We start from the raw sequence: 25,700 nt of genomic DNA, 5'->3' as shown, positions 1-25,700 counted from the left end.
GAGCTTTTTCTTTCACAGGTTGCCGTGGCGAGGCAGTGGCAGACGGTCCGGCGGTGAAAGCTAAGGGCTCAGTCGTTAGCTCGTGGTCGGCGGCGGCCTTACCTGACGAGGCTCCCGGAGGAGTCCGGATCCCTGGCGGCTACCCTCCCGATCACCGTGGCGACGGGGGCGTTCTCCTTCACTTCCAGTAGGTACATGGGCTTGGAGAAGACCGGAGGCTCGTCGGCGTCCTCCACCACTATCTTGATCGTGGCCGTGTCCTTGAAGGGCCCGCCGCTGCCGGGCTCCGAGCGGACGTTGGTGGCCTCCACCTTCAGTGTGTAGGCTTTCTTGCTCTCGTAGTCCAGAGGCTGGAAGGAGAACACGGAGACAGAGGGTCAAAGAGACGCTCATCCTCAACTCACATCAGTCCCACGGTAAAATGTATAAGACGGGGACTTCTCTGGTTATCGAACAGAGTAGGTGTTTAAATGTGATGTCACTGTTTTAATCTGTTGTTGTTTGGACTTTTTAATTTAATTTGCTTTCCTTTCCTTTTTTCATCATTTCTTTGCTTATTTTTGTTTTTGCTTAGCTTTTGTCATTCTAATTATTTCTTGTGTTAGTTCATCTACTCTTCCTTCGACTAGTGTTTCTTTCTGCTTAGATACTCACACTTCCACCCTTTGGTTCTTTGACCACTGATGGGTTTCAGTGTGTAATGTATCCCAATTCTCCGGAATGATCTTTCGCCCCGCTCCCCTCATCCACACTTGGGCTGAGCCTGCATCCAGGCCGAACTTCGGGTCCCTTTTATTTTCATATCCTACATAAATTCAATTGTCTTTTGAAGTAATAAAATGACTAATGTGTCCACATGTGTAAATACAGCTGTTCTTAGAAGGCTTCAGATTCTGTTAGAGAAGATCACTGAATAAACATCATCGTGAAAACCAAAAAGCACAGGAAAACAATCAATGGGAACGACGAAGATAAGTTTAGGTTAAGTTAGGTTTTTGAACAACATTCCAAGCTTTGGGGCAAGCTCACCAACACAACAACTATTAATTTGGTTTTCTTACATTTTCTTTCAGGTTTTCTCTCCACATAAGCTACATTTAGTCTGGAGGAGGGAGTGTTTAGTTGCTACCAACAACTAAACGTTCTCCCCCTCCTCCTACTAACTTTCTACTTGTCATTAACATAGATAGTCCTCCTGGCTACAGGTCAGTCACTTAAACCCAATGTTTTTGGCTAGTTCTAAGCAAAATTTGTAATAAAAATCAGAAAAGATTTTTTGGGGGAATCTGTTGATTTTGTATGAATTTGGTAGATTTGTGTAAAATTGGAGGGACTGACTGATGTAATTTGGAGTTTGAGAGTCAAACTCAAGGCCCCCCAAGCCTTGAGTTTAACTCACATACCCTACAATACTGTAAAAAGTTAAAAATGCCGGTCCAGTGCTAGCTGCTGGATGTATTCATTTAGAAGAGTTGGACAACACATTCTATGTGATAAAGAGAATTGTGTGACTCCAGTCTTGACTTTGATCAGACAGTAACATCCGTTTTCAAAGCTGCAAACGCTGAAAATAAACAGCAATTCTGAACAACTTGAAGGAAGAAAGTCTCTGCTCACGCTTACAGCGACAGTAAATTAACAGTTTCATACTGCTGTCAACCAGCCAACACACACACACACACACGCACGCGCGCACTCCCACGCACGCAAACACACAGACATCTGCTAATTTTAGACCATCAAGAAACAGTGTAATTTACCAAAGAGAAAATAATTTACTGCACTGGTGATGTAAGCGCGTCTGACACATCTGTTTAATTCCTTCCTCCAACTGATGTTCAGTATTTTCTTTACTGATGGCTCGTCATTAATATTTAAAAAGGGAGAGGAGAGATTTTTAGCCCCCTGGCATATCCGAGGACTGTTACAATTTCATTCTGAATCACCTCTGGTCAGTTTTATACTAGTAGAATAATGGGATCAAGTCACTTCCACACTCCATAACCAGGATTTATAGGGAAATCAAAACGGGCCTTGCCGCTTGAGGGGAACGGGGGCGGGAGGGAAGAGGAGAATTGAACAAAACGAGAAATGCTGGAGCACTTGGGATCGTCCCCCAGGTGGAGGATGGGGGGGCCAGGTCGCTGCTGCAACAGAGGAGGGGGACAGGTGGGCGGATGTGGAGGTGCGGTCGGGGGAAAGCTGACAGCGACCCGGGGCTTCGACTTCCACGCTGCTTCAGCTCTGACATCAGGGCCGTCGTAAAGAGACCAAAGCCCCCGAAGCCTCTCCAAGCCCCACTCCTCCACGGTCGGAGGAGCTCTTTGGAACTCCCTCATTATTAACCTCCCCCTGCACCGCACCTCATCACACTCCTTTTCTCTCGCCCGGTCTCCTCTTCTGTCCTTCCCTTTCTTTCCCTCAAATCCTACAGTTTGTGTGCAGAGAGAGGAAAAAAAAAAAAAAAAAAACAACTAGCGAGAAGTAGAATCCAGGGATGAAAGCATAAGCATGTGCATAGATGACACCTGATAGAAAGGTTTTATAGCTTTCATTGTCTATACACACACCTTGTGTTGCAATTTCAGGGTTTCTGCAGCACTCACTGACTCAATGTAGTTTTTAAGACTTTAAGAACATCATGAACATTGCTAGCTAGATTTTGTGATAGCTAGCTAGTGTATAGATATAAACACATGTACTGTATATACAAGTCAATAAATGCCAGAGCTATGCAATAAGTGCATACTGTAGCTCTGGAAAAAATGAAGACACCACTGCACTGAACCCCATTGAAAACCTCGTGGCTTTTCCACCAAATATTGATTTCTGAATTCTTCCTGAGTTCAAACATTGGTATTGTTGTTTCTAAATGAATATGAACTTGTTTTCTTTGCATTATTTGAGGTCTGAAAGCACTGCACCTTTTTCGTCATTTTGACAATTTCTCATTTTCTGCTTAGAATTTCGGGAACATGTTGTCAGCAGTTCATAGAATAAAAGAACAATGTTCATTTTATTCAAACATATACATATAAAAAGTCAAGTCAGAGAACTGATCATTTTAAGTGGTCTCTTAATTTTTTCCAGAGCTGTATATATGTTTATATGAATGTATACTACGGCCTCCAAAACTATAGGGGTGCATCAATAAATGGGCGATCGGCCGATATTTACATGTGAGACAGGTCTGATGTAGCTCTGCAAAGGTATGAAAATCAGCTGCTGTTCTCTTTTGTACTGCCCAGACAGAGCTGACTGTAGCCTACTGTTTTATTATATTTAGCCACTTTTCAGGCAAAAACAGTCGTTATTGGCCAAAATCTTAATTGGCAGATTGGGCTTTTCAAAGGTCAGTAATCGGGCATTGGCCAATTAAGCTGCAATTGCAGTACCCGTGGTGTAAAAGAAGGCTTCATGGATGCAGAACAGGACCAAAGAGAGAAGTTCAAACCGTCCCATCCATCGATCATAGGGGCCTTGGATCGTTTCCACGACCATCTGTCTCTCTGCTTGGCTTTCTATCCATACAGTCAGACAGAGAGTCAAAAAGGAGCGGTGAAAGCGAATGAGGTGGATTAGCAGTGCTTGTCAATGACTGCAGGACGTGTTACTGTGAAATATACTGAGCTGTTAGCATGTCATGAGACTGCTACGTCATAAAGCAACAGTCCTCAGAGTCTTTGTAGGCCTTTTTGTTCCTTCCTGCCATCACCATCCACATTGATTCTTTGAAGATACTGAACTGAACTGAGCTGTAATATGTAGCGACAACAACTGTAACACTACCCCGATCCAGTTTATTTTAGGTTAAAGTAGACCCACCCTTAGAGGCAGAGACCCCCAGGCATTTCTCTAATAGCTGCTGTGGACTCAGCGATTATACATTTAGTGTTTTTAAGAATTGCATTTGAGTAGTAATGCAGCGTTTGTGTGAACTGCTTGTCATCAAAGCAAAAAAAAAAAAAAAAAAAACAAGCTTCAAATTGATTCAGTTAAAGCGCCACGCCATGCTTTGCTTCCCCGGTATGAAAGCCGCGCGCCGATGTTCTCACATGACAACGTGTGGAAACAACTCATTACGTTGGTTTGGACGGAGTAGCAGAGAGCTGAAAGGGAGACGCAGAGAGGGAGGGCAGTTCTTTCACTGTTGCTGGCAAATTTAATTATACCATATTCACTTTAAAAGAAAACACGGTGGTAAACAGCTTCTTTAATTACCCCAGCTACTTTAATTAAAAATAATTTTCACTATCAATTACCAAATCAAATAAAGCATCTGTACAAGCTGCGTTTTGCGCCGCGCCGCATAATATCCTGTTCGCCGAGTCAGAACAGAAAGTCCTATTTTGACCTTGTGAAAATTATTAATTCATTAAACAAACACTGGCAGGGCTGAATAATCCGGGGAGGTTATATTGTTATTAGCATGCATGGTGCTGCTGTCACACTGCTGCTGCTGATTATTAAGAGATTCACAAGTGCAAAAGGAGCAAAGTACAGTTATCAGACGTGCTGCTGTGAAAGCCGTGTTCCTGTAGACCCTCACACTGTGTCGGCTAAACAGGCATTTAGCTGCGTGAATTAACTGGCATACAAAGAACAAATATTAAATATGTTTTCTGAATTTCTACCCCCTTTATTGGTGGAATGAGAGACAAAAGTCTGTTTGGTTTTTTTGGAAAATAATAGAGTTAGGATGTGAAAAAGACAACCAAAATTTATTTGCTATTGTTTTTTTCCCCAGGAATTTTATCAATAATTTTAATTATTTTTCTGGTGAAAAGAAGTAGCAAAATAAAATGGGTTCTCTTAACAGTTTCTTTTTTTTGGGACAGTTTTTAAAGACTGTCAAAAGAACCTATTTTTTATCATAATTTTATTTTAAAAATTGTGATTTTCTGGAGAGGGTTTCTTTTTCTGAGTCTGGGAGCGTCAACAACTTGACGCTGATCAGAGCTTGTATTTTCACCATTCCAAATATGAAACTTGGTAAATTGATAGTTAATAGTATTTAGAAACTATAGAGTAAGGCTTTCATGAAGAAGAAGAAAATTATTTTTAAAAGGTTTTTTAAAAACTGGTAATCAAATTGCAATGTTATTTTTTTAAATGTATTTTAAATAGGAGGAAGTGGAACTTAAATTGAAATGTCCCAAAGGATACGCCCTGCAGTTTGCATCAACACAGCCAAACTTATTACTGAATGCATAAAAAACATACAAATTATATCTAAGGACCTAATTTTTATGGACTGCATTTTACGGTCTATGTCTTTAAAATGCTATACCAATAAGGTTTTACTTACTTACCTACTTAACAATGTGAATTAACTTCTTGTTTCTTAAGAGGAAGCGAGTCACGCAGTGACAGAGACACATTCTTGTCGCCACTGAGCAAACATCCCCCATGCATGTTACCCGACAACCCCACTGTGTCTTTCTTTGGCCTCAGTCAAGCGTTAGCATCAAATCAGCATGTACACGCAGGCCATTTAGAGACTTGAAAGTTCACCGCTGGCTGCAGGGGTGAAAGCTCAGCATGCCTCTAACATCCCCCGACAGGCCTGGGGGCTAGCAGATAAAAAGCTTAGGATTCAAACAGAAAAGGATTTCTGCCCCGCTCTCGCCCATCTCTGCTCTTAGATCAATAAGATTTCATCTCGCCATAAATACCTTAAATAATTGAAATGTTGATTTAGATGGAAGTTACAGTTACAGCTACTGGAGAATATTTCCTCCTGTCCAGGGCTAAAACAAAAATCTATACCTTTCCTTTTGGTTTTAGGTATTCATACCCCTCGAACATTTTCACATTTTTACTGTTACACTAGCTGCGTTTCCATTGACGATATAATTGCGCAATTTGACATTTCGAGGAGAAATTTGCTTAATTAAAATGGGGCAATTTAAAAATAAAAACCCGTTCTTTGATTAGACGTTTTGGCGCTAGGAGGAGGTGTTTCATTGTTTGTTTATTTCATAAAATTGCAATGGAAGCGCGTTTGTTGTATCACACAAGTCACATGATCAACAACCGGATGCTGCCGCTGGCGCAAAACACAAAGAAGACGACGCCCGGAAGTAGTTGGAGGAGGATGTTTTCCAATGACTTATCGCGTGAACAAAACTTATCCACATTTGAATTGAGTTTCTTACTTAATGTAAATGCCATTTGTGAAACTGTGTTTGTTTTTACATTAGGGGAAGATGAACAAAGTTGTAAACAAACTGTTGACACACCTGTAACAGACAGAGAGCACCACGTTTAGCAAAGATTTGCATCAAGACTTTGACTGGGGCGTTCTAACACATGAATGTGATTCATCTAAATCGTTCCATTTTAGCTCTGCCAGAGTGTTTATTTTTGCTGCCTTACTGGAAGGTGAATCTCACAGCAAGCCTAAAGTTTTTTAGTGTATTGTATCTCCCCTGAACTGAGCAGGTTCCCCATTGCTGCTGACGCCCTCTAGCATGCTGCCACTACCATCAGCCACAGTGGGATTGATCTGATCGGGGCGATGCACTGTTTTGTCTACCAGACACGGCACACACAGATCAGAACGTTCAGTTTCAGTCTCATCTCACCAGACCACCAAAGCAAACGCAGGAAATGTTTGCAGCGTCCCGTACATGCCTCGTGGCAAACTGCAACTGGAAGCCCATATGGCTCTGCTGGGGTAATGAACAGGCATTGTACGCAGGCATCAAACTCAGAGGCCAACAAAGACGAAGCAGAGCCGGCCCCGAAAAAGTCTCTCTTTCTGCAGAACATGATTCCAGAAACAACAAGGAGATGTGACATTTGCTTTGTCGACAGTTGGAGATCTCATGATTTTAGTGTCACATTTGTTTTGCAGAGCTCATATTGTCTGCAGTGGCATTGTGTTGTTGTCCCGGAAGATTGCCTTAACTCTTATACCTCCCACCTCCTACGCAGTTCATTGTTCACACGTCCACAAAGTCGCTCGACATGTCCTTGGGGTAATGTTGTTGTATGTGACAACACAATGCCATTCCAGATTTGAGTGATGCTCAGCTGCTCTTAGCAGACACTGAAGCAGCTCTGACTCAGGACCTTAGGTCTCGTATCCATCTGTCATGCATACCGCACACAGGCATGCATATAAAATTTAAACACTCAAAAATGTGTTTTATTTACAAGATATATCAGTCAAGACCAGCTATTTACTTACAATCTGACAAGGTATTACCATTTTAAGCTTTAGTCCTGTGCATAATACAAAATAATTTTTTTAGTTAGCCACTGATAAGCGATAACATCTGAAGCTCTTGACCTGAAGGAAAAACTTCTTCTTTAGTGTAATTTTATAACTGCTAGTGTTACATAATCTTGTAGCATGATGGCTGGCAATATTAAATGTCACGATATTTCTTGTCAAGGTGACGTTCGCCTAGCGAAGCGCTAACTAGCCCATCGGTTGAAGTAAGCAGCATCTTTTTTTATGGACATTATAGATATGAAACAGTATGCTTTATTTTTCACACTAATATTTCTGTCTGAGAAACGTATTTTGAATTAAGAGCTCGACACATGGGAGGCGACGTCACTCCATCTCTATTGATTTTCTATGGAACTTCCGCAATAAAGCAACAATCTTTTTTTTTTTCCTCCAGTCAAGCAACTGGCGACTTTCGTGAATGTGAAATTTCAATCTTGAACACGTAAACATGCACACGTGGGCGAGGAAACACAAGAAAGTTGAAAAATGTCCAACTTTTGCTGCTGCCGCCACCCTAGCAAAGTTTTCGCTAGTAGCTGTCATTTGGCGTTCCCCGTTTGTTGAGCCCAATAGAAAGAAAAAAATGTTCCTTAGTTGTTCTGTTGCATCAGAAAATAAAGGCTTTTGACATTTTGATTACTTTATAGAACAAAATGTTACAGACAAGCTACAAATAGTTACTAATCACTTCAAAAATACTAGCTGTTAGCTACTAGCAAGGATAAAGTTAGCACATGCTTTGGAGCTTCCAAATTTCACACTTTGATTCTGTCAAGTTTCAAATGTATAATACTTAAATACTTAATCCAACCTGAGTTGGATGATACTTTACGGAACAGATTTTTAAATACACATGTTGTGATTTTGTAAAACGTTCATTCTATTTGTGAAACCCCAAAAAGGGAATTTCAAATCCTTTCTAGGCCCAAGAAAACTTAAGGAAAATTGTGAATCTAAAAATAATGCTAAAATCTTGTCACTTTCTCATGAAACCCGGTATTGTTTATCGTCTCATCTTTATGTAATGAAGCACATTCTGCAGTAAAAATAACGTCAGCTCTTTATGGGGATTTTTGACCTTTCTTCCAAAACTGTTTGTGAGGTCAAACACTGATGTTGGATGAACATGCATGATTCTCTATCTCTGTTCTAACAGATCCCAAAGGTGTTCTGTTGAGTTGGGGTCAAGTTCCACCACATCCAATTCTCCAATCAGTTGAATTAAGGGGTTGAACGCAACTTCTATAAAAAAACTGTTCAACACCTCACACCACTTTGAACCAAACTCTACATTTGATGCAATGCATCCAGACAAATGCTGGTCTCCTGGGGACTGCCAAACTCAGTCCAAGAGACACGAGTCTTCACTCCAAACAGGACGTTTCTACTGCTTTTGTTTGCGATGAATTCCATTGGACTTAGTGATATAAGGCTTGAATGTAGTTACTTATCCACGTGAACCTGTTTCATAATTTTTTTATGCAGTAATTTTATGGACAAGTCTAAAGTCCAAAGGTCTGTTGCTATTGAATCGGCTGAAATATGGTAGCCTTGGTGCACTACTTAGGGTGCAAGCTGTTGGATTTTATACCTCATTGGCTAAGAAAGTGACTGGAACAATTTTGATGGGATGAACAAATACTTTAGACAATTAAAAAAAAAACTACGCTACTCAGAGACACTTGAGTAGTTTTTGAAATAACATGACCTATCCAAAATATATCCAAAAATATAAAAAGAAGGTTTTAACTTTTGTTTCTTACCTTTCTTAGCCTAAGAATCCCGTCTTGCGTTTGTGCGTCGGTGATGATCTCGAACGTGCCCTGGTCATCTCCCTCTATGATGTTGTACGTTGACTTTGCGTTCTCGCCGATGTCTCGATCGGTCGCCTTCACCTTGCCGCCTGTCTTCCCTATTGGAAGGTCCTCAGGGATCCCAAACTCGTACAAGCCTACAGAGGAAAATGAATAGCCACTGGGTTTTCCAGAAACCCTAATGAAATTACCAAAATTACACAGACGTGGGCACATTGTGATATATTACAGCAGTTAGCACAATTGCCTTCCAAGGAGTTGCTTGATGACATTGCCTAGGAAGCATTTATTTTGCCTAATTATAAGAAATACGCACTTGGTGCATCTTTTTATTGGATTTGTGTCTTTGGAGGATGTAAAGTGCCTTACTTTTGGAGAACTTGGGCGGATTGTCGTTTATGTCTGTAAGCATGATGGTCACTGTGGTCGTCCCGGACAAGCCGCCCATATGACCCCCCATGTCTTTAGCCTGGATGACCACAAAGTACTCCTCTTTCACCTCCCGATCCATCCCATGGAGAGCGATTTTTATGGTAGCTGGAGGAGGAAACAGTTCATAACACACAATTAACAACATGACTGATATACTCTGCACATGAAATTAATGACGCTCAAGGAAGCGAAGGGCGAAGATTAAAGCCCAGCGGTAACCTTCGCTACCATCCGGTGTTATGCTGGGCCTCGACGGCGAAAAGCAAAGAAGTCACACTAAGCAGGGAGACCGAATTCTCTGGCAGTCCTCGTCTTTTTCTAAAGAGTGTCGCCTGTGAGCGCGTAGAAAGGTTGGTCGTGACTGATCCGGTCCCAGTCCTGAGAATCAGCTGTTTGTTTTCCAATGAGTTGTTCCCGCCGTCTGCAGTCATTTGTATTCTGATTGAGTGTGAATTATGCTGTCTGTCTTGTATAATCTTGAATATTGTATGCAGAACGGACCTTATTGACTCTGCCGCAGTGCTGAATATAAAAAGGGCTCAGCACCGGCATATATGGATAATCCACTCAGGAAACAGAGTCCTGCAAGATCATCAAATGAATATAAAACCCCTCATAAAAGCCCGGCTTTGGCATGACACCCTGCCTTGGTCTTCAGCTCCCCCAGACAATGATAATATGCTTGGCTATGATGAGAAACATGGGAGGGGTTAGGCAGTTGCCTGCTTGTTTTCCCCCTAGATAGCTGGGGTTTTTTCTGCCTCTCTCTTTTTCGCTAAATAGGTAACACAATTCAAGGGCACTTTTATTTTGGAGGTCAAACACAAAAGCGATTTTCTAAATAAATGCAGAGGTGAGGAATATGAATTGCAATATGACTGCACTGGAGGAATGGGTAATTCATGGTAAACTTCTTCCAGTTTTGGTGGGTTGTTGGATCAACGCAACTCTTCTTTATTTATTTCAAATATTTTGCTCTTAGACGTCTAACTAGTATTTTTTTTTTAAGTTTTAACCATTTACAGTTCCTTGGAAAGGTTTTTAGACCTACTTTATATAAATATGACCACAATTTGTAAAACATTTCAATGAGATTTTATACAATGAATAGAACAGAATAGAAATATCTTTTAATGCCTCACTCAGATGGAAATTCAGATGTAAAAGCAACATTAAAGTATGTAGGTTAAAAAAGTGTTAAAAATATGTATTAAAAAACAAAGAATAAAAATAATAATAACGAACTATTTCCCAGTGTATTGCAACTTTTACAGCAAGAATATACTGTACCAGATTATGACATAGCATCTTCCGATCCAAGGGATGTGGAACTGAATATGATTACTTATTTTTTTAAAACACATGCATTTACAAATGAAAAATAAAAAATGTACAATAACAGAAATGATTTTTTGCTTTGGTCTGGACATTCGTATGAATATTTTCTAGAGCAACAGCCACCACAAAAAACCCCACAGTGGTTTTTAAACATAGTTTTTAAAAGTTTAAGAAAAAATTCTAAAACTAAATGAACCACCTTCCTACAATGTTTTTAGGAAGGTGTAAAACCAGATGTACCTGGAAATATTCTTTTATTTGGTGACTAAAATCTTCAATTATTTCATGTGGGAAAAAATGAAACATGTTGTGACTATTTTTAAACAAAATATGGCATGTAAAGTAATACAGAAAAGACTTTTGTATTTTATTTTTTAAAAAGCCAGACCTTTTAATATTATAATACGTTTTTCTCTGAGTGTTGTCTAGTTTTTCCAACTTATAAGCAGAAATTATGTTTTTTTTGTTTTTTTTTGTTGGTTTATGGGTCCCATGACCTTCTGGTCCTTCAGAAATAAAATACCGGCACATTTATAGCCTACCTAACCTCATCAGTCAATATTGTCTGTAAACATAACAGGCAAATCTCATCTTGTTTGATATCATCAACCAACCAGAATCCACCTGCCAGCTAAATCTGACATTTACAGTTTATTAATGTTTATCTTCTCATTTTAAATGAATTGTAAGCAGTTTTAAAAAAGTGTATCCACTGAAAACTCAGCTATGTAGACCTAATGAAAAATATGTTATTCTCAGATGACCAGAGACCGTCATGGAACTATTTCAAAGAAGGAAGATGAATTCTGTTTCAACATTCAGAGGAGAAATTCTGCCATTTATGTGAAGACAGCTCACATAAATAGCTGTGAAAAGTTGGTAAAAGAAAAAGACCAAATGCTATGCGAATGGTTTTACTTATTAACCACTCCTATCAACACAATGGCTCCGTTGCACAAGTAGATCTGATAATTAAAAATTGTGTTATTATGTATAATTGCTCTGTTTCCCAACATGATGTTGTCAAAGCGCAGGAGAATGTTTTCATCTTTCAAAAACAGCCCAGCTGTTGTTTTCCACTGAACAAGGCTAAAAATGACTCACTGCAGCGAGTGGCTTCATCAAAAGTCTTCGTTTGTTGCCTTTCATTGGGCATCTAAAATCCACAATTATGAGTATTTTTTATTTTTTTCCACGTTACTTCCAGTCTAATACATTGTTGTATGATTAATGTAACATGAGTATGAGGCTGGATTTGACTCAGTCTCAGGTTTCCAACATGAATCCGTGAATTACATAAAGTCCCATACAAAAGTATTTGTTTTACAACCTGGATCTTTAATATCTTTTGTTAAGATCTTTTGTTTGAAAGTGGAGCGCCATTGTGAATTAATAGGTGAAGTTATACGTGGTTTTCAAAGTTACACAACAGATCACTTGGATTCCAACACTTGCTGCCTTGACAATCTGCCAACAGGTTGTTGTTTTTTTTAAGTGTTGCACTTTGTATGGCTTTAGAACTTTTAGTAAATACATCGTTGCTTTCAAGTATCTTCAGTGCCTAAAACCTGTAATTCAGTCACTTGAAGGAAAAAGAAAAGTCTAGACAGGTCACTTCTGAGGGGCTACAGGCCTGTATCAAACCTACAGAATGATATTTTTCAACTGTATTTTATCCAGATGCTAATGATGTTTGCACACCTGATAGTTTGGTGGACTCGGTTCAATCGAACCAAATTTGCTGCGTTTGTTACATTTTCAGCTGCACTGTGTCAAACCAACCAAATCCTTAGAAAAAACTTGTTCCCCTCCTCGCCTGTGGTGGCGCTGCACCAAGAACCACTGAAGGAAGTGACGCAAAAGACCTCTGAAGACGACACTCTACACAACGTATTTCTTCGCGAAATGTAATCAAAAAAGACATGGCGCCATTTTTTAGTGGTTGTAGGATTTCTCTTTTGCCTTTGGGAAAAGACCACGAGACATTTCTGCTGCTGGCGCTGGACTCGCATGCTTGCTTCTGGTTGTATTTACCCAGAATGCCCTGTGCTGTAGTAAACTCCCTGCTTTTGGAATGGTCTCCGATCCGTTTGACATTCACATATGAATTCGAACCGCATAAGAGTTCATTTCAACCGAGGTTTGTCGACGGACCAGAGTTTGTTCCACATCAGACTTTTATTCCAATCACACCTCTCAAAATGAACCGGACTTTCTAGCCAAACGAACCAGAGTTCTCAGGCGTTTGATTTGATTTATGCGACAGAAAATGTTTCATTGCTGAGAAGTGACTTTCTAATTGCTCACGCTTGTATATTTTTTAGGACACTGGTTGTAGCTGTTGATCTCTTATCACTGAATCAAACCTTCACCAAAACACCGCAGGATTTCCACTTTACGCTCCCATAACCATGTGTTGTGAAGACCAGCTTCGTGATGCTGAATAAAACCTGAAGACTCCTCCCTAAGCCACTAATCCGTCTTCGTAGCACCGCTCAAAACCGTGCTCCTCCTTGGCTCTCGGGTCTATTCCCTTTTCAAAGCGTCTCCTGTTGAAGCATTTCTGTCATTCTTATCAAGAGGTTTTTTGTTGGTCTGCCACAGGCCTTTTCTTTACATGCCAAATGACAAGCAAAGAGGCCACACCTGTATAATGGTTAATCCCTTTTGATCCGGTGAACACAAGGACACTGTCTTAAATAAAGCTGTTCTTCTCACAATATTTTTAAGCCTCTTAAGTTAAACCTTAAATTCTACTCCAGATTCACCTGTTGGGTGTTTCATTTCACGTACATTGTTTATGTTCAACGCAGATTTAACACAATGGCACAAAGCAATAAAAGCCCAGTGTTTTGTTTCTCTTCAAGTCAAGGTTTCGCCTGTAAAGTAGGAGACTTTCCACGAAAAGAAAAAATTACTTTCAAATTCAACCATTTAAGTAAACATGGCCTTTTTATGCATTCTGGGTCTTTGTTTTGTTTAATGTTGAATGTTGGGTTCTTGAAAAAGAATTTCAGTGCGTTAGTATTAGTCATTTAACCCTTACGTAAAACTAAATGTTTAATTAGTTCCAAATCTAATCAGTTTGTATTGATTTGGATTTAACTTTAATAATAAAAGGCAAAACCCAACTAAAAACCATCTCCAAATGTGAAAATCACAACAAAGAAAAAGTTAATAAAAAGTCGAACACTTAACAAAGTGACAGGGTTTGACAGGCAGGTGACATTTTCTAAACACCTGATGTATTTATTTCGTCCAGATTTGGCAACGCATTGCAGAGTGGTAATAAAAGTGAAAAAATGAGTGTAAAAAGCGTGTCACCGCCAGCCGTTCTTGCATTGCTTTGGTGTGGAGTGCTGACGTATTCTTATTCAGATTCCATACACTCCGACATCTGTACCATATGTGGAGACGGTACATATGGTACAATTTTCTTCTAATGTATTCTATTTATATCCAAATTAGAAAATGCACAAGCAACATTGTAGTACACTTACTCACATTCAAGAACAAGAAGGTAGGCCAGCCTCCCTTCTGTGAAGAGCAACACAAACAAGACACTTAGTGTCTCTCTCATACACACACACACACACACACACACCGATACTCAGACTTCCTACAAGCAGCAACACTCTCATCACTGTTGATCATCATTAATTATTCAAATTAATTCCTAATCACCGAGAAGGGAAGACAGACAAACACTCATTTCCATAGATATTTTCCTCAACTTTTCCTTATTTTCTTCTTTTTTTTTTCTTTCTTACTTCATCGACCATTAACCAAGTGATGAATTGAGGGTATGATGTTTGTTTATTTATTGAACCCATTTCATTTCCGACGTGTCGCTGCGAGTGTCAAACGCATTCTAATGGTTGTTTTCTTCTTACCTTTTATTTCCCATTAACATTTATCAAAACATCTGGCTCACTTGAATGAGCCATCTGCGACGGCAACAAAACGTGAATGCTAATCGTCAGGAACGTCCATTCAGCGCGCTTCCGCACCGCCGCCACCGCCGCCGCCGCCGCCGCCGCCGCAGCTCTGGGACGGCCACACCTACTGAACGCCGGGGTTCCAATTCCCTCTGTTGATGCCAGCGCTCCTTCTGATTATGTACATAAATCCGGAAGCTGCCTTTCGTCAAAGTTGTTTATTGTGTTCTGTTTTTCCAAAGTTACGAGCCGTCATTTTCCATCTCATCCCTTATTAATGTGATTCCGCCGTCATTTAATCACATTGCTTACAGACACGTGCTTAAAAAGTCGGCCGAGAAAGCAATTAGAGATCCAATCTGGAATCTGTTTTGAGTTAGGTTTATGAACCGTGATGTGTCGGAGTTTGTGAAAGGGAGAAGTAATTATTAATATTACTTTTGGAATTCATCACAGTGCCGTTACAGAACACAGCGCCGTGCGAGAGCCGGCCCGTTTGGCGTTTAGGATGAGCAGTCAGCTGAAGGAAGCTCCGCTTTCACACGTCCTGTTGACGGACCACATATTACTAATGAGTACATGTTGAGCTGGATGACTCGGATGTTATGTCATTCGTGTAGCTTAGTGTCACAGAATGAGCTGGTGAGCAGAATCTGGTGACTTTCAGCTCGACTGGGCTTGAGCAGTGACCAGCTGGTCTGAAACTTAAACTGAAACTGAAAAAAAAAATCTATTTTAGTATGTTTTCTTTTTATGATCTGTGAATGCCCCATTAAGGCCCCATCAACATGTTTTGGTTTTTTTTTCTAAAACGTGCAGTCACTTTCCAAAACTCCCTTTGGAAGTGACCGTTTCCAGGAATGTTTTCGTTCACATGGAAACACAGAAAACGACTCCGGATGCTATTTTTGCTTCCCCAGAGCCTGAAAGTCGTCATGCGCACATGTAAGGTTAGCGGTGAATACATCAAGAAAACTACAGGATTTTCAGTTTTTAGTAAACCTTCTCATTTCAGTCAGATAGAACAGCCTACAGACGATTTCTTGATGTTAATAAATGAGGTTTTGCTGCTGGATCAGAGCCACGACCATGTAATCCGTTATTGTTGTTGCTCTGTATGTCAAGATAGGGGTAAAAGGTCAGGTTAGAGGTTGGGTGTTAATATGTCAACATTTTCATAAAAAAAAGGTGTTTTCATTTTTTTTCATGATTTTCCAATGGTTAAAAACTTTGCCATTTTAGAAATAAACTTTCCCACACAAACAGGCCTTTGCTTCATCAAATAAGCTGCTGTAGTCAATTTCCATTCATCAGTCAGCCTAGAAAAAATATTACCCAGTAAAAAATTTTTTATCTTCCAACTTTTCTGATGAGAAAATGAAGTTTTTCTACTACGTTTTCTTTACATTTTGTGACAAAATGTGTCATGTGTCAAAATGTGACACATCCGCTGTGTTTTATTCAGATGGTTTTATATTGTTTCCTTCAGTGGTTCTCGTTGCAGCGCCACCACAGGCGAGGGGATGAACAGCTTTTCAAAGAGTTTGGTTTCTTTGACACACTGCAGTGTGAAAGCAGGGTTTCCCCCAGAAACTTGCGACGCTCGGCAGTCATTCATTCAGCAGCCCGCCGAGTTTTTGAGTTAAAAAATGTTTAAAGTTGACAGGAAATTTGAAAATATCACTTAATAGTAATGTGTTATTGAAAGACTATAAGATTAATGCCTGAACACCAACTACCTAGTCTTAAAAAGGCACTGATTAAACCCCACCCCCCCAAAAACCCAAAATTAAATAAACAATGCTAAGCCTGGTGGGGGCACAAGTAAAGCCTGGTGGCCCGCCAGGCTTATAAAGCACTGGGGGAAACCCTGGAACGCGAATGGTAGCAGCTGAACATGTAACAAATGTTAGCCTACCAGACTGTGAGGTGTGAAAACTAACTTCCATTCAAAATGCTGGATGAACCGTTTGCTGTTCATGAGGACATTAACCAGTCTTAAATCTTCATGTCTTCTATTTGTCTTTCATCAGAGTAAATTTTAATTTTTTATTTTCTTTTTAAATCACAACAGTGACACATTATTTTTCTGCGGCGCCTCCAGTTCGGCCCAGCTGCCCCAGTAACAGTGACGTCTGCCCCAGCATAAGGGCTTATGTTCTGAAGCGTGCTTGAGTGAGCAGCTGGAGCGGGAAGCCATAGACGAAGGGAGGGGTGGGGCAGTGAGGGGGAGGGGGGCTGGTTGCGCCTGGCAGCCTGAGTTAGCGCCAGCCCCACGCAGCGATAATCTATAAGCGTTTCACGAAACAGATGGGCCGAGTTACCTGCAGTCCTGTTGTTGTTGCACAACTTTTCAAGCAATAAACCAACACTGTCAGCTCCCCCTTTAGCAGGCATTTGATAATGTCGTCCCTCATGGGCCCGCTGAACGCTGCTCCTGCCAAACAACCATGTAGGAATGGCGGCGAACAACATGTTGGTCGATGCACAAGCCATCAAAGAAGTGGTTTGTCATGGATTTTTTTCTCTCTCTTTCTTTTTTTATAGAACGAATACACTTTTAATGTAATTGGGGAGGGGAACCATCATCTTTGGGCCAGAAGGCGAGGAAGCTGTTGGGTTTCCACCTGCTGATGGTCTGCAACCTGTAGAACCCAGAGATGTGTAGCTTTAACTCAGGTTCTTTCACCCTGTGGTTCCTGCAGTTTATATATATATATATATATATATATATATATATGCTCCCCAGGAAATTTCTTCAGTTTTTGATATTTTTGATGCACATTTGAGATAATCAAACTAATTTGAATATCAGACAGATGTAATAGGAGTACATACAAAATGCAGATGTCAAATGATTGGGGAAACAAGCCCTTTTCAAATCAACCTGACCCTATTGCAATAAATAAATGCCTCCTCATTCTAATAACTGGTTGTGTCTTTTAAACCAAATTTTGACCCAATGTTCTTTGTAGAATTGTTTTAATTCAGCCAAATTCGAAGACTTTTAAACCCGAATTGCCTGCTGCAGGAAAAGAAATACTTTGTACACCTGCAGCTTTACAGCATTGACTCAGAGGGGCTAATTATGAATGGAAAACATATGAGACTAGGGTGGAGGTTCACCATTAAGCATTCGAATTTACAATTACCTTCTAGTTTGTGTTTGTCTGCAGCATGAATCGAAATACAATGACGTTTGTAGTGGTAATGTCACATGTAAAAACTTTCAAAACTATTTCTATTGCAATGGTTTAAATTGGTTCTACCTTACATATATATCACTGTTTAGAACACACTGTCTGCAATGCGATTACAATGAAAAAACTGCCTTGTTTGTTCTCTTAGTTCATTTGTCTAGAAAGTCCGGTTCGTTTGGGGAGATGTGAATGCAAAGTCAAACTGAACGAAAACATGAACTCTTGTTCACCTACGAACCTCGGTCTCGGTTTGGTTGAAGCGAACTTTGGCGCCGTTCAGATGTGGACGTCAAGTGAACCAGAGACCACTCCAAAACAAGGAAGTGGGCTATAGGCCAGGGCATTCTGGGTAAATAAAACCAAAATAGCACTAAGAAGAGAAATGCCTCATGGCCTTTCACCAAAAGAAAGAGAAATCCTCCAACCACTGAAATGTGATGGAACTTTCATTTACATTATGTAAAGGCCTGTAAATGCTCAATGTCTTCTTCAGAGGTTTATCCTACAGTCCATTCCAGCAGCGCCACCACAGGTAAGGGGGGGACAGGTTTTTCAAAGAATGTGATTGGTTTTACTCAGTTCAGTGTGAAAGTGAACAGCAGCAGCTGAAAATGGAACAAATGTTGCGGTTTTGGTCCCCAATAGAATAAGTCTACCGGACTACCAGGTGGGAAAACACCCTTAACCTCAGGAAGTGAGGTTGCAAATCCCTTAAAACCTTAAAACGGACTAAATTACTCTTACGAGATGTCATAAGCCAGGCAAAGTGTATGCTACTACTGTTTACAGCTCACTTATTACAGGAAGGCTTCTCATCCAAACCTGCTACCTGCCTTCTTGTTTTGAAATCTTAGGAAAAACTTTTCCGAAGCAGTAAAAACTCACCCTTTGACCTTAGATGACCTTATTGGTTCATACAGCAAAAAGGAAGCAGCTAATGTTTGCATACTGAAATGTGCAGGAAGATTTTCCCCAGCAAGAGTGTTAAAAAGAAAGACTATTGAAATAATCCTCAGATGTAATCAGGATCTCACTGTGAAAGCCTGTTTCTTTCTTTCTTTCTCTATTTTTTTTTTTTGCTCCCATTATGGGTGTGGCTTTTATTCATTACGTTTTGTACGACATTACACTCCCCATTGGTTAGAAACTGACAAAGGGCCTCCACACTCTATTAAAAGCTCCCATTAAGTCAAATGAAACAACATTTCTGTCTCTCAGAGATTTTCGCGCGGCCTTACCAAGCCAGGCATAACAGCATAAAGAGCTGGTTCCATGGAGGTGTCCTCCTTTATGCCGTCCTTTCAGCAGCCGCAGTGATTAAAGTGGGCTTCGTGCTTAAGGTACAGGCATATAATTCACTGCATAGTGCTTGTGATGAATTTGAAATGGCAGTCTCACTGGAGGAAAGCTAAGTACTCCAGAAACCCTGGTTACAGCAAATACACGAAAACCCCACGATTTAAAAAGGGGTGTACTTTCTTTTTATCTGGACTGCAGGTGGAATAGAAACCCCACTGACATCGTCAGCGCCCAAACAATCGAGATTAAGCTTTCAAAAACACCCAACAAGCAGAAAAGTGAACTCACCAGAGTTTGGGTCCACGGAGAAGTACGGCTGTCCGTCCAGTATGCTGTAGACCAGCTTGGCGCTGTTCCCGTACACCGGATCGTCGGCATCCGTGGCCGTTACCCTGGTAACCGGGGTACCTGTGGCGCGGGAGAACGGAGTTATGCGGACAGCTGCTCTACAAGCAATCAGGTTCTGTACATTGAGACGTGGTTGTGCTGAGCCAATCAGGATGAGACGATTGGACCCAACGTGGGGTTGATTGGTTCAAATGTCAGGCCCCTTTTTATTTATTTTTTCATTTTTATTTTTTGCAATGTGCTTCAAGTGAAGAAGTAAACTCTACGGCTTAGTTTTTAGGTTAAAAAAAATGCAAATAAATAAAAACATCTGGATTTATCATCCAATCATGACTGAAAAGAACAACATGGTCAAAAGTGAAGGGGATTGGTTTGTGTTGATCCCTTTCAGTGCCAGGCTTTTAAGGATACAGTAACTGTGGTTAATCAACATGATTTGTCAGAATAATAAGCAGTGCTTTTTTATAATTCTTCTAAAGCTTTTATGCAAATGTGCAATTTGAATTCCTTAAAACCCATCAAACAGGTCACATCATTTGGTTTAACTTAACTCATTGAGGTGAACATCATACATTATACAACATGATAATTATTTTGAAACAATTATAATTTTAGGTACTTATTTCTTAGGTTTACTTGACAGGGACAAACACACAACAACACAGACAAACTGAATGAAACAACAGCCCATGCCTGCAGCATGGATACGGCTGAAAAACCACCTCATCCTCGTGCAAAAACTTTTTACCTCTAAAGTTTTTTTTTTTTTTTTTTAACTTTTCATTGAGCAGGTTTGTTTTAGTCATTTCAAGTTGCACAATTTTATGGTTAATGGAAACGCAGCTGTTGATATTGAGAAGCCACGATGACAGTCCTAGTTGGCCGAGATGTTTGGACAAGCAGAGTACAAATATCAGCAACACCTAGAATATTTGGAAGATGAGCTTCATTTCATTTCGCTTCAATGGAGAAACAGTAGAACAGATGATGAGGGTATCAGATAACCAGACTTCTTTTAAGTTCGATATATGCAGGATTTTTACAACAGAATGCAACATTTGCTTGATTGTGCTATAAAATGGCACTATGTTCCTACATTTAAATATATAAAAATGCATTAGATTGTAGCACCTCTTCTTCATTGTTCACTCATGCATTTTTGTATGATATATAATTATAAGAAGCACTATTGTTCGTGTTGTTTTTGTCTTTACAAATACAATAGCTACAGATATTATCCATTTCCTTTATACAACCGATTCTCAGCAGCGGAAATCAGGTTCTTTAATACAACGGCTTTATTATACTTGTCGAAAATATATGCGAGGACCTTGATCAGTATTCCGTCTCCACCAAGTGCACAAGGCAAATCAGGGAAGAGATTAGTGCCAATTCAGTCCACCTTTCAGAGCTGCATTATTCGCTGTGCGGAGACAAAAATCCCCTCAGAATCTGAATTTAAATATATTATTAACCCAATTAAACCCAGCCGTTCTGGATTCGTGGTGACCCACCTCCCCAGCGGTCGGCGCAAGGATGTGAGCGCGCGACAAGAAAGAGAGAAACAGGAAGCTGGCGGCGTGATGGCGGGCGACACGCTGGCAGGAATGCTGCAGACGGTATGGTAATTGTTTCCCTGAAAGATGTTTAGAGGGGTCCTGACAACAAAGGGAGATGTCCCTCAACGCGGGCGGCCCGGGTCCTGCCACAGGCGGCTGAATCTGCCCGCTGCAGATGAGGCGTCTTGTGTTAGACTCGTGCCAGGTATGGGGTTTGGTTCCAGCGCTTTGAGTCAACGAGTTTAAATATGGATTTAAAAAAAAAGAGAGGAGAGAATGATTACTAAATGGAAGTCTCTCTGAAGATTAGAATTACATTGTAAAAATGGATTCCTAACAGATTTTTTTTTTAAATAATAAATGTCAGCCTACTATAAAATAAGTTTATGTACCGTACAGTGTAAAAACTCGATACTTGGCTGAGGCTCCTTTCACGTGAATTACTGCGTCAACGTGGCATTTTGACATGGAGGCCATCAGCATGAGGCTCTGCTGAGGTGTTCAGGAAACCCGGTTATTCTGGCCTTCCTAAGCAATTCCTCTCAATTCTCATCTCCCGTCAGGGATTTCTCCCATTGACGGGGATTTCACAGGTAGAATTTCCAATGGGCCAATCAGCAAACAGAAGGAGAAATTGTGAACGATCAGGTAGATTTTCTGCACTGGTTTAGATTTGTAGTCTGCCTGTAGATTTAGTAATGGCAGTGGATGAGGGGAACGAAGTTGCTCAGTCCATGTTGGCCACGCCTCCACATATTAAATCAATATTGACATCAACCTCGTTTGGCTTGGCAAACCTCTCTTTGCTTTGGGGCATCGTTGTTTATTAGACTTCATAGCTTTGAACTGCTGCATTACAAATGTCGCGACCAAACGTTGGCGTAGGGCTGGACGATATGACCGAAAAACTTATCATGATATAAATAAAAAGAGTGAGTCAGTGACTGTCTGGGCAAAAAAATAACATTTATGTATCAAAATATGTCTAGTGGCATCAAGTAATACTTACATTTTCTGAGCAACTGAATTTGAGAAGACATAATCTTTCAAATCTATAGAAATAAAAGCTTGAAATACGTGTATCTATATAATTGTCCAGTTCCTTAATTGAATTGCTGAAAACAATTATCTTTGTATTCAAATGTACTGAACCATAAATGTATTCTGATGACAAAGTTTGAGCCAGCTTCAGTAGGCAACATTAAAACTTTTACATCTAACATCCTAATGAAACTATTTAATCACAGGTAAAACAAAAATCAGCTTAAAAACACAAAGGATCATTTCCACATCCATGCCCGAGTTTTTTCCCCACTTGCATACACAATCGGTTTCCTGTGCCGTCAGCTACACGCGTCAAGGATTGATTAATAGTCACCGCCGTGTCTGCGGTATTGTAACAGCAAAACAGAGCAAAAGCCACCTTTGCACTCTAACTGGAGTAGCAGTTTCACTGTTGCAACCCAATTATTTCACAGTGAGGGAGCCTCAAGTGGTCCTCTGAGACAGAGGTGTTCCAGTAATTCATAGTCTTATGATGACCCACGCTGTTGTGTTGCCAAAGCTTACCGTGTAAATTTCGCGGCGCTTGTCATACACCGTGCCTTTTGCAGTGTTTCAGATCAGCGCAGATCAATGTGCTGTTTTTCCCTCTTTGCTTCTGCTTGCTGCACTACAGCGTTGGCGAAAATAAGAAAAATACATTACGGCGTATCAGCTGCTGAGTTTTTCTTCTCCGCTCCAAGGAAGATGACTTACCCTGCTTTACAAACAAGGTGGCTTCATCTATTATCAACAAAAGCAGGACGTTTGTTATCCAAAAATATCACGGATTTAAATTTAAACGTCTGAAAGTAAGACGATCGTGTTTACAATCTCCTGGTTTGCATTCGAAGCTTGGATAAATACAAGTTGATGGTTATCAACTGAGTTTCCACGACATTGTGCGCAGAAATCTGCGATATTCTGCAAAGCTTGCTGTCTGAAGCTGTTAAAATTATGTGTTTCATAATTATTACACTTGTTTTCTGGAGGAAGGCTTATTTTGTGTTTTTTACCGAATTCTTCCCAGTAACATGTTGTAGGTCAAAAGCGAACAACTTTTTGTTGTATATTATTAACTTTACAATACCACTATGAATTCTTTTATGGAAACTACACACTTATGGGATTTAGTTTGCAGCCTACTGACAAAAAATGGCGTTTTTCCATTTGCGTCAAACAATTTTTCCATCAATGTTTTTTTTATGTGCATTTGGAAGTGTTTTCGCGTTACAAAAGGTTGATGGCAATGACAAAATTCAAATTAATGTCCACTATTTCACAAAAAGGTTTTTACACTCGCCTGACGTAGTTTTCAGGCTTTTCAGAAAAAGAGTTAATGCACTAAAAGGAAGAAGAAGACGCATTTACCGAATAAGTTCCAATGTAACAAACTTATTTGTTATGTTTTAAAGAATAAGTATAGCTTACGCAGCAAAAGCGCAAGTGACCAGCAAAACGTTGCTGATCACTTTGCATGAAACTTGGAAAAAAAATGTCCACATATAAATCTCCAGCACAGATTTTTCTGAGATGTGTTCTATGCTAGTTTTTGACAGCCTATTTTCGGTTTATTACGATGGATGATTCGTTCCAAACCAGAAAATGTAAACCCACTTAATTCGCATTTTCTTTTTCAGGACATTTTAAAAGTTTGCTCAAAATTCCCATGACAGGTGGATGAAACACAGCGACTCATTTGTGGTGTCTCTGTACAGATACCTGTTGAATCAAATTATACAGCACACGGGACGGGAAGTTTATTTTTGCGTTAGTCAAGCTGAGGTCATTAAAATAGTTATCCACTACTTATAAAACACGACTTGCAACCAATCCACAAAACCTTGCTTAAAAAAAAAGAAATCCAGTCATTCTCACACCTGACATGTTATCCTAAAGTTTCCTCCAGATGTGTTTATTTAGTTGGTAAACTGTACTCTCAGCCGTTTAAGAGAACTTAAGATACGTTGTCGTTATCTGAATCCCACGAAATGTGTGCCTTAATCCAAATTGGAGACTTCGTGTTGCATTTTGGAGAAGCAAATAATATCCTTGGTGTCGTATGTGTTTGCCAGTTGTCAAATGAATCGACAGCCAAGGAAATTGCACCGCCCCACTTTCAGAGATACAGAGTCTAATCTGCTTCAAAGTTAAATTGCTGCTACTACAGAGAAAAGAGGAGAGCCATCTACGCCTTCCTAATTATGAAAAGCACTTTAGTCCTTATATAGTGTGTTGGAATACAGCATACTGGCTTAATAAATTTAGTTACACTATGGATTGAAGTACAGAAAGAGGGGGTTCAGAATAAAAGAAAAGTCTTCATAAAAACAGTAGAATCAGCGAAGCATGAAATAACTCCCTCTTTCTTTCCCTCCCACAGGGGTAAAATGTTCTTCACTGCCCCTGATAACAAATAAAAAAGAAGGATTAGGAAAGCCAGTGTTTTGGTCCTATTTCAAATCAGCTCAGATTAGTTCGTCTTTCCCCCTGATGATCCATAGAAATTTCAGGGACACTGCTGAGATGGATGTAGCTGTAGGGGACGCAGCGGGCACACAAACCGGACCGTAGGAGGAATATTGTCTCTGGCTTTTATTTGGAGCCTGTAGCGCCGTGGCGATTACCACAATAGCGACACAACACCTACCAAATAAACTTCCAGGGATGGAAAGCTGAATGGGTGTTTAAAACAAAAAAACGGTGCAGGAAAGAAGTAGCTCTGTGCGGCGCCTGAAGAAAAGTGCGACGTGAATGAAAACACGGTTCATGTTTAAGGAAGCATTCACACCAGCCCTGTTTGGTCTGCTTTAATAGAACTCTGGTTCGTTTGTCCGGGTGGTACGTTTTGTTTGGGGAGGTGTGAATGTAACCAAACTCTGATGCGGATCAAATAAACGGATTCTGGTCCGTCTAAAAACCAAGCTTTCCGTTTGGTTGAAGTGAACTCTGGTGCGGTTCAAATGCATATGTGAACTCCAAGTGGATCAAAGACCGCTCCAAGAGCGGGAAGCGGACTAGCTCGATAAAAACCAGAACCTTGTTTTGTGCTTTCCTTCGCACAGAGAGCCAAGACCCTTAGCTATTCAGAAACATTTGCTTGCTGGAGGCGTGGAATCTGTTGAAGTTAAAAATTTTACCCAATCACTAAGGTTTGAGCATGACGTATGAAATCCACTCGTTTGATCCTATGAAACTTGCCGGTAATTGCTTGTGCTGTAAGCAACCAGCTACCACCACTGGCAACAGAGAAGTGCTGAACAAAACAACTTTTAATGTTAATTTCATTCCACATTGGAATTGTGACCAATGTGGACAACAGGAAGACTGCATTTCTAAAACGGCGCAGAAAATTAACATCGTCGTTCACAACTTCTGCATCTATTCGCTGATTGGTCCGTTAGACATTTAATTCAGTGGGAGAAAGCCCAGGCTGTGCTGTGTAGCAAGATTTGAATCGAGCGGAACAGCCTAAGAAAGCAACGGTC

The 25,700-nt window shown here is 40.3% G+C and overlaps 1 protein-coding gene across 2 annotated transcripts in view; it reads right to left on the bottom strand.

The window, feature by feature from the left end:
• The window catches only part of cdh8 (cadherin 8), a 149,756-nt gene that overhangs the window by 29,023 nt on the left and 95,033 nt on the right, over positions 1-25,700 (bottom strand). For both annotated transcript variants that reach the window (XM_023332724.1, XM_023332723.1), the window contains exons 4-7: positions 19,553-19,672; positions 9,427-9,594; positions 9,007-9,194; positions 103-350 (exon numbers count right to left, since the gene is read on the bottom strand). In XM_023332724.1, coding sequence (XP_023188492.1) covers positions 103-350; positions 9,007-9,194; positions 9,427-9,594; positions 19,553-19,672 — 724 coding nt within the window. The remainder of the gene's footprint in view (positions 1-102; positions 351-9,006; positions 9,195-9,426; positions 9,595-19,552; positions 19,673-25,700) is intronic.

This window comes from Xiphophorus maculatus, chromosome 4, assembly GCF_002775205.1.
Source record: "Xiphophorus maculatus strain JP 163 A chromosome 4, X_maculatus-5.0-male, whole genome shotgun sequence".
Lineage (NCBI taxonomy): Eukaryota > Metazoa > Chordata > Actinopteri > Cyprinodontiformes > Poeciliidae > Xiphophorus > Xiphophorus maculatus.
Note: the sequence above shows the minus strand (reverse complement) of the source record. Positions and strands in the feature narration are given on the sequence as shown.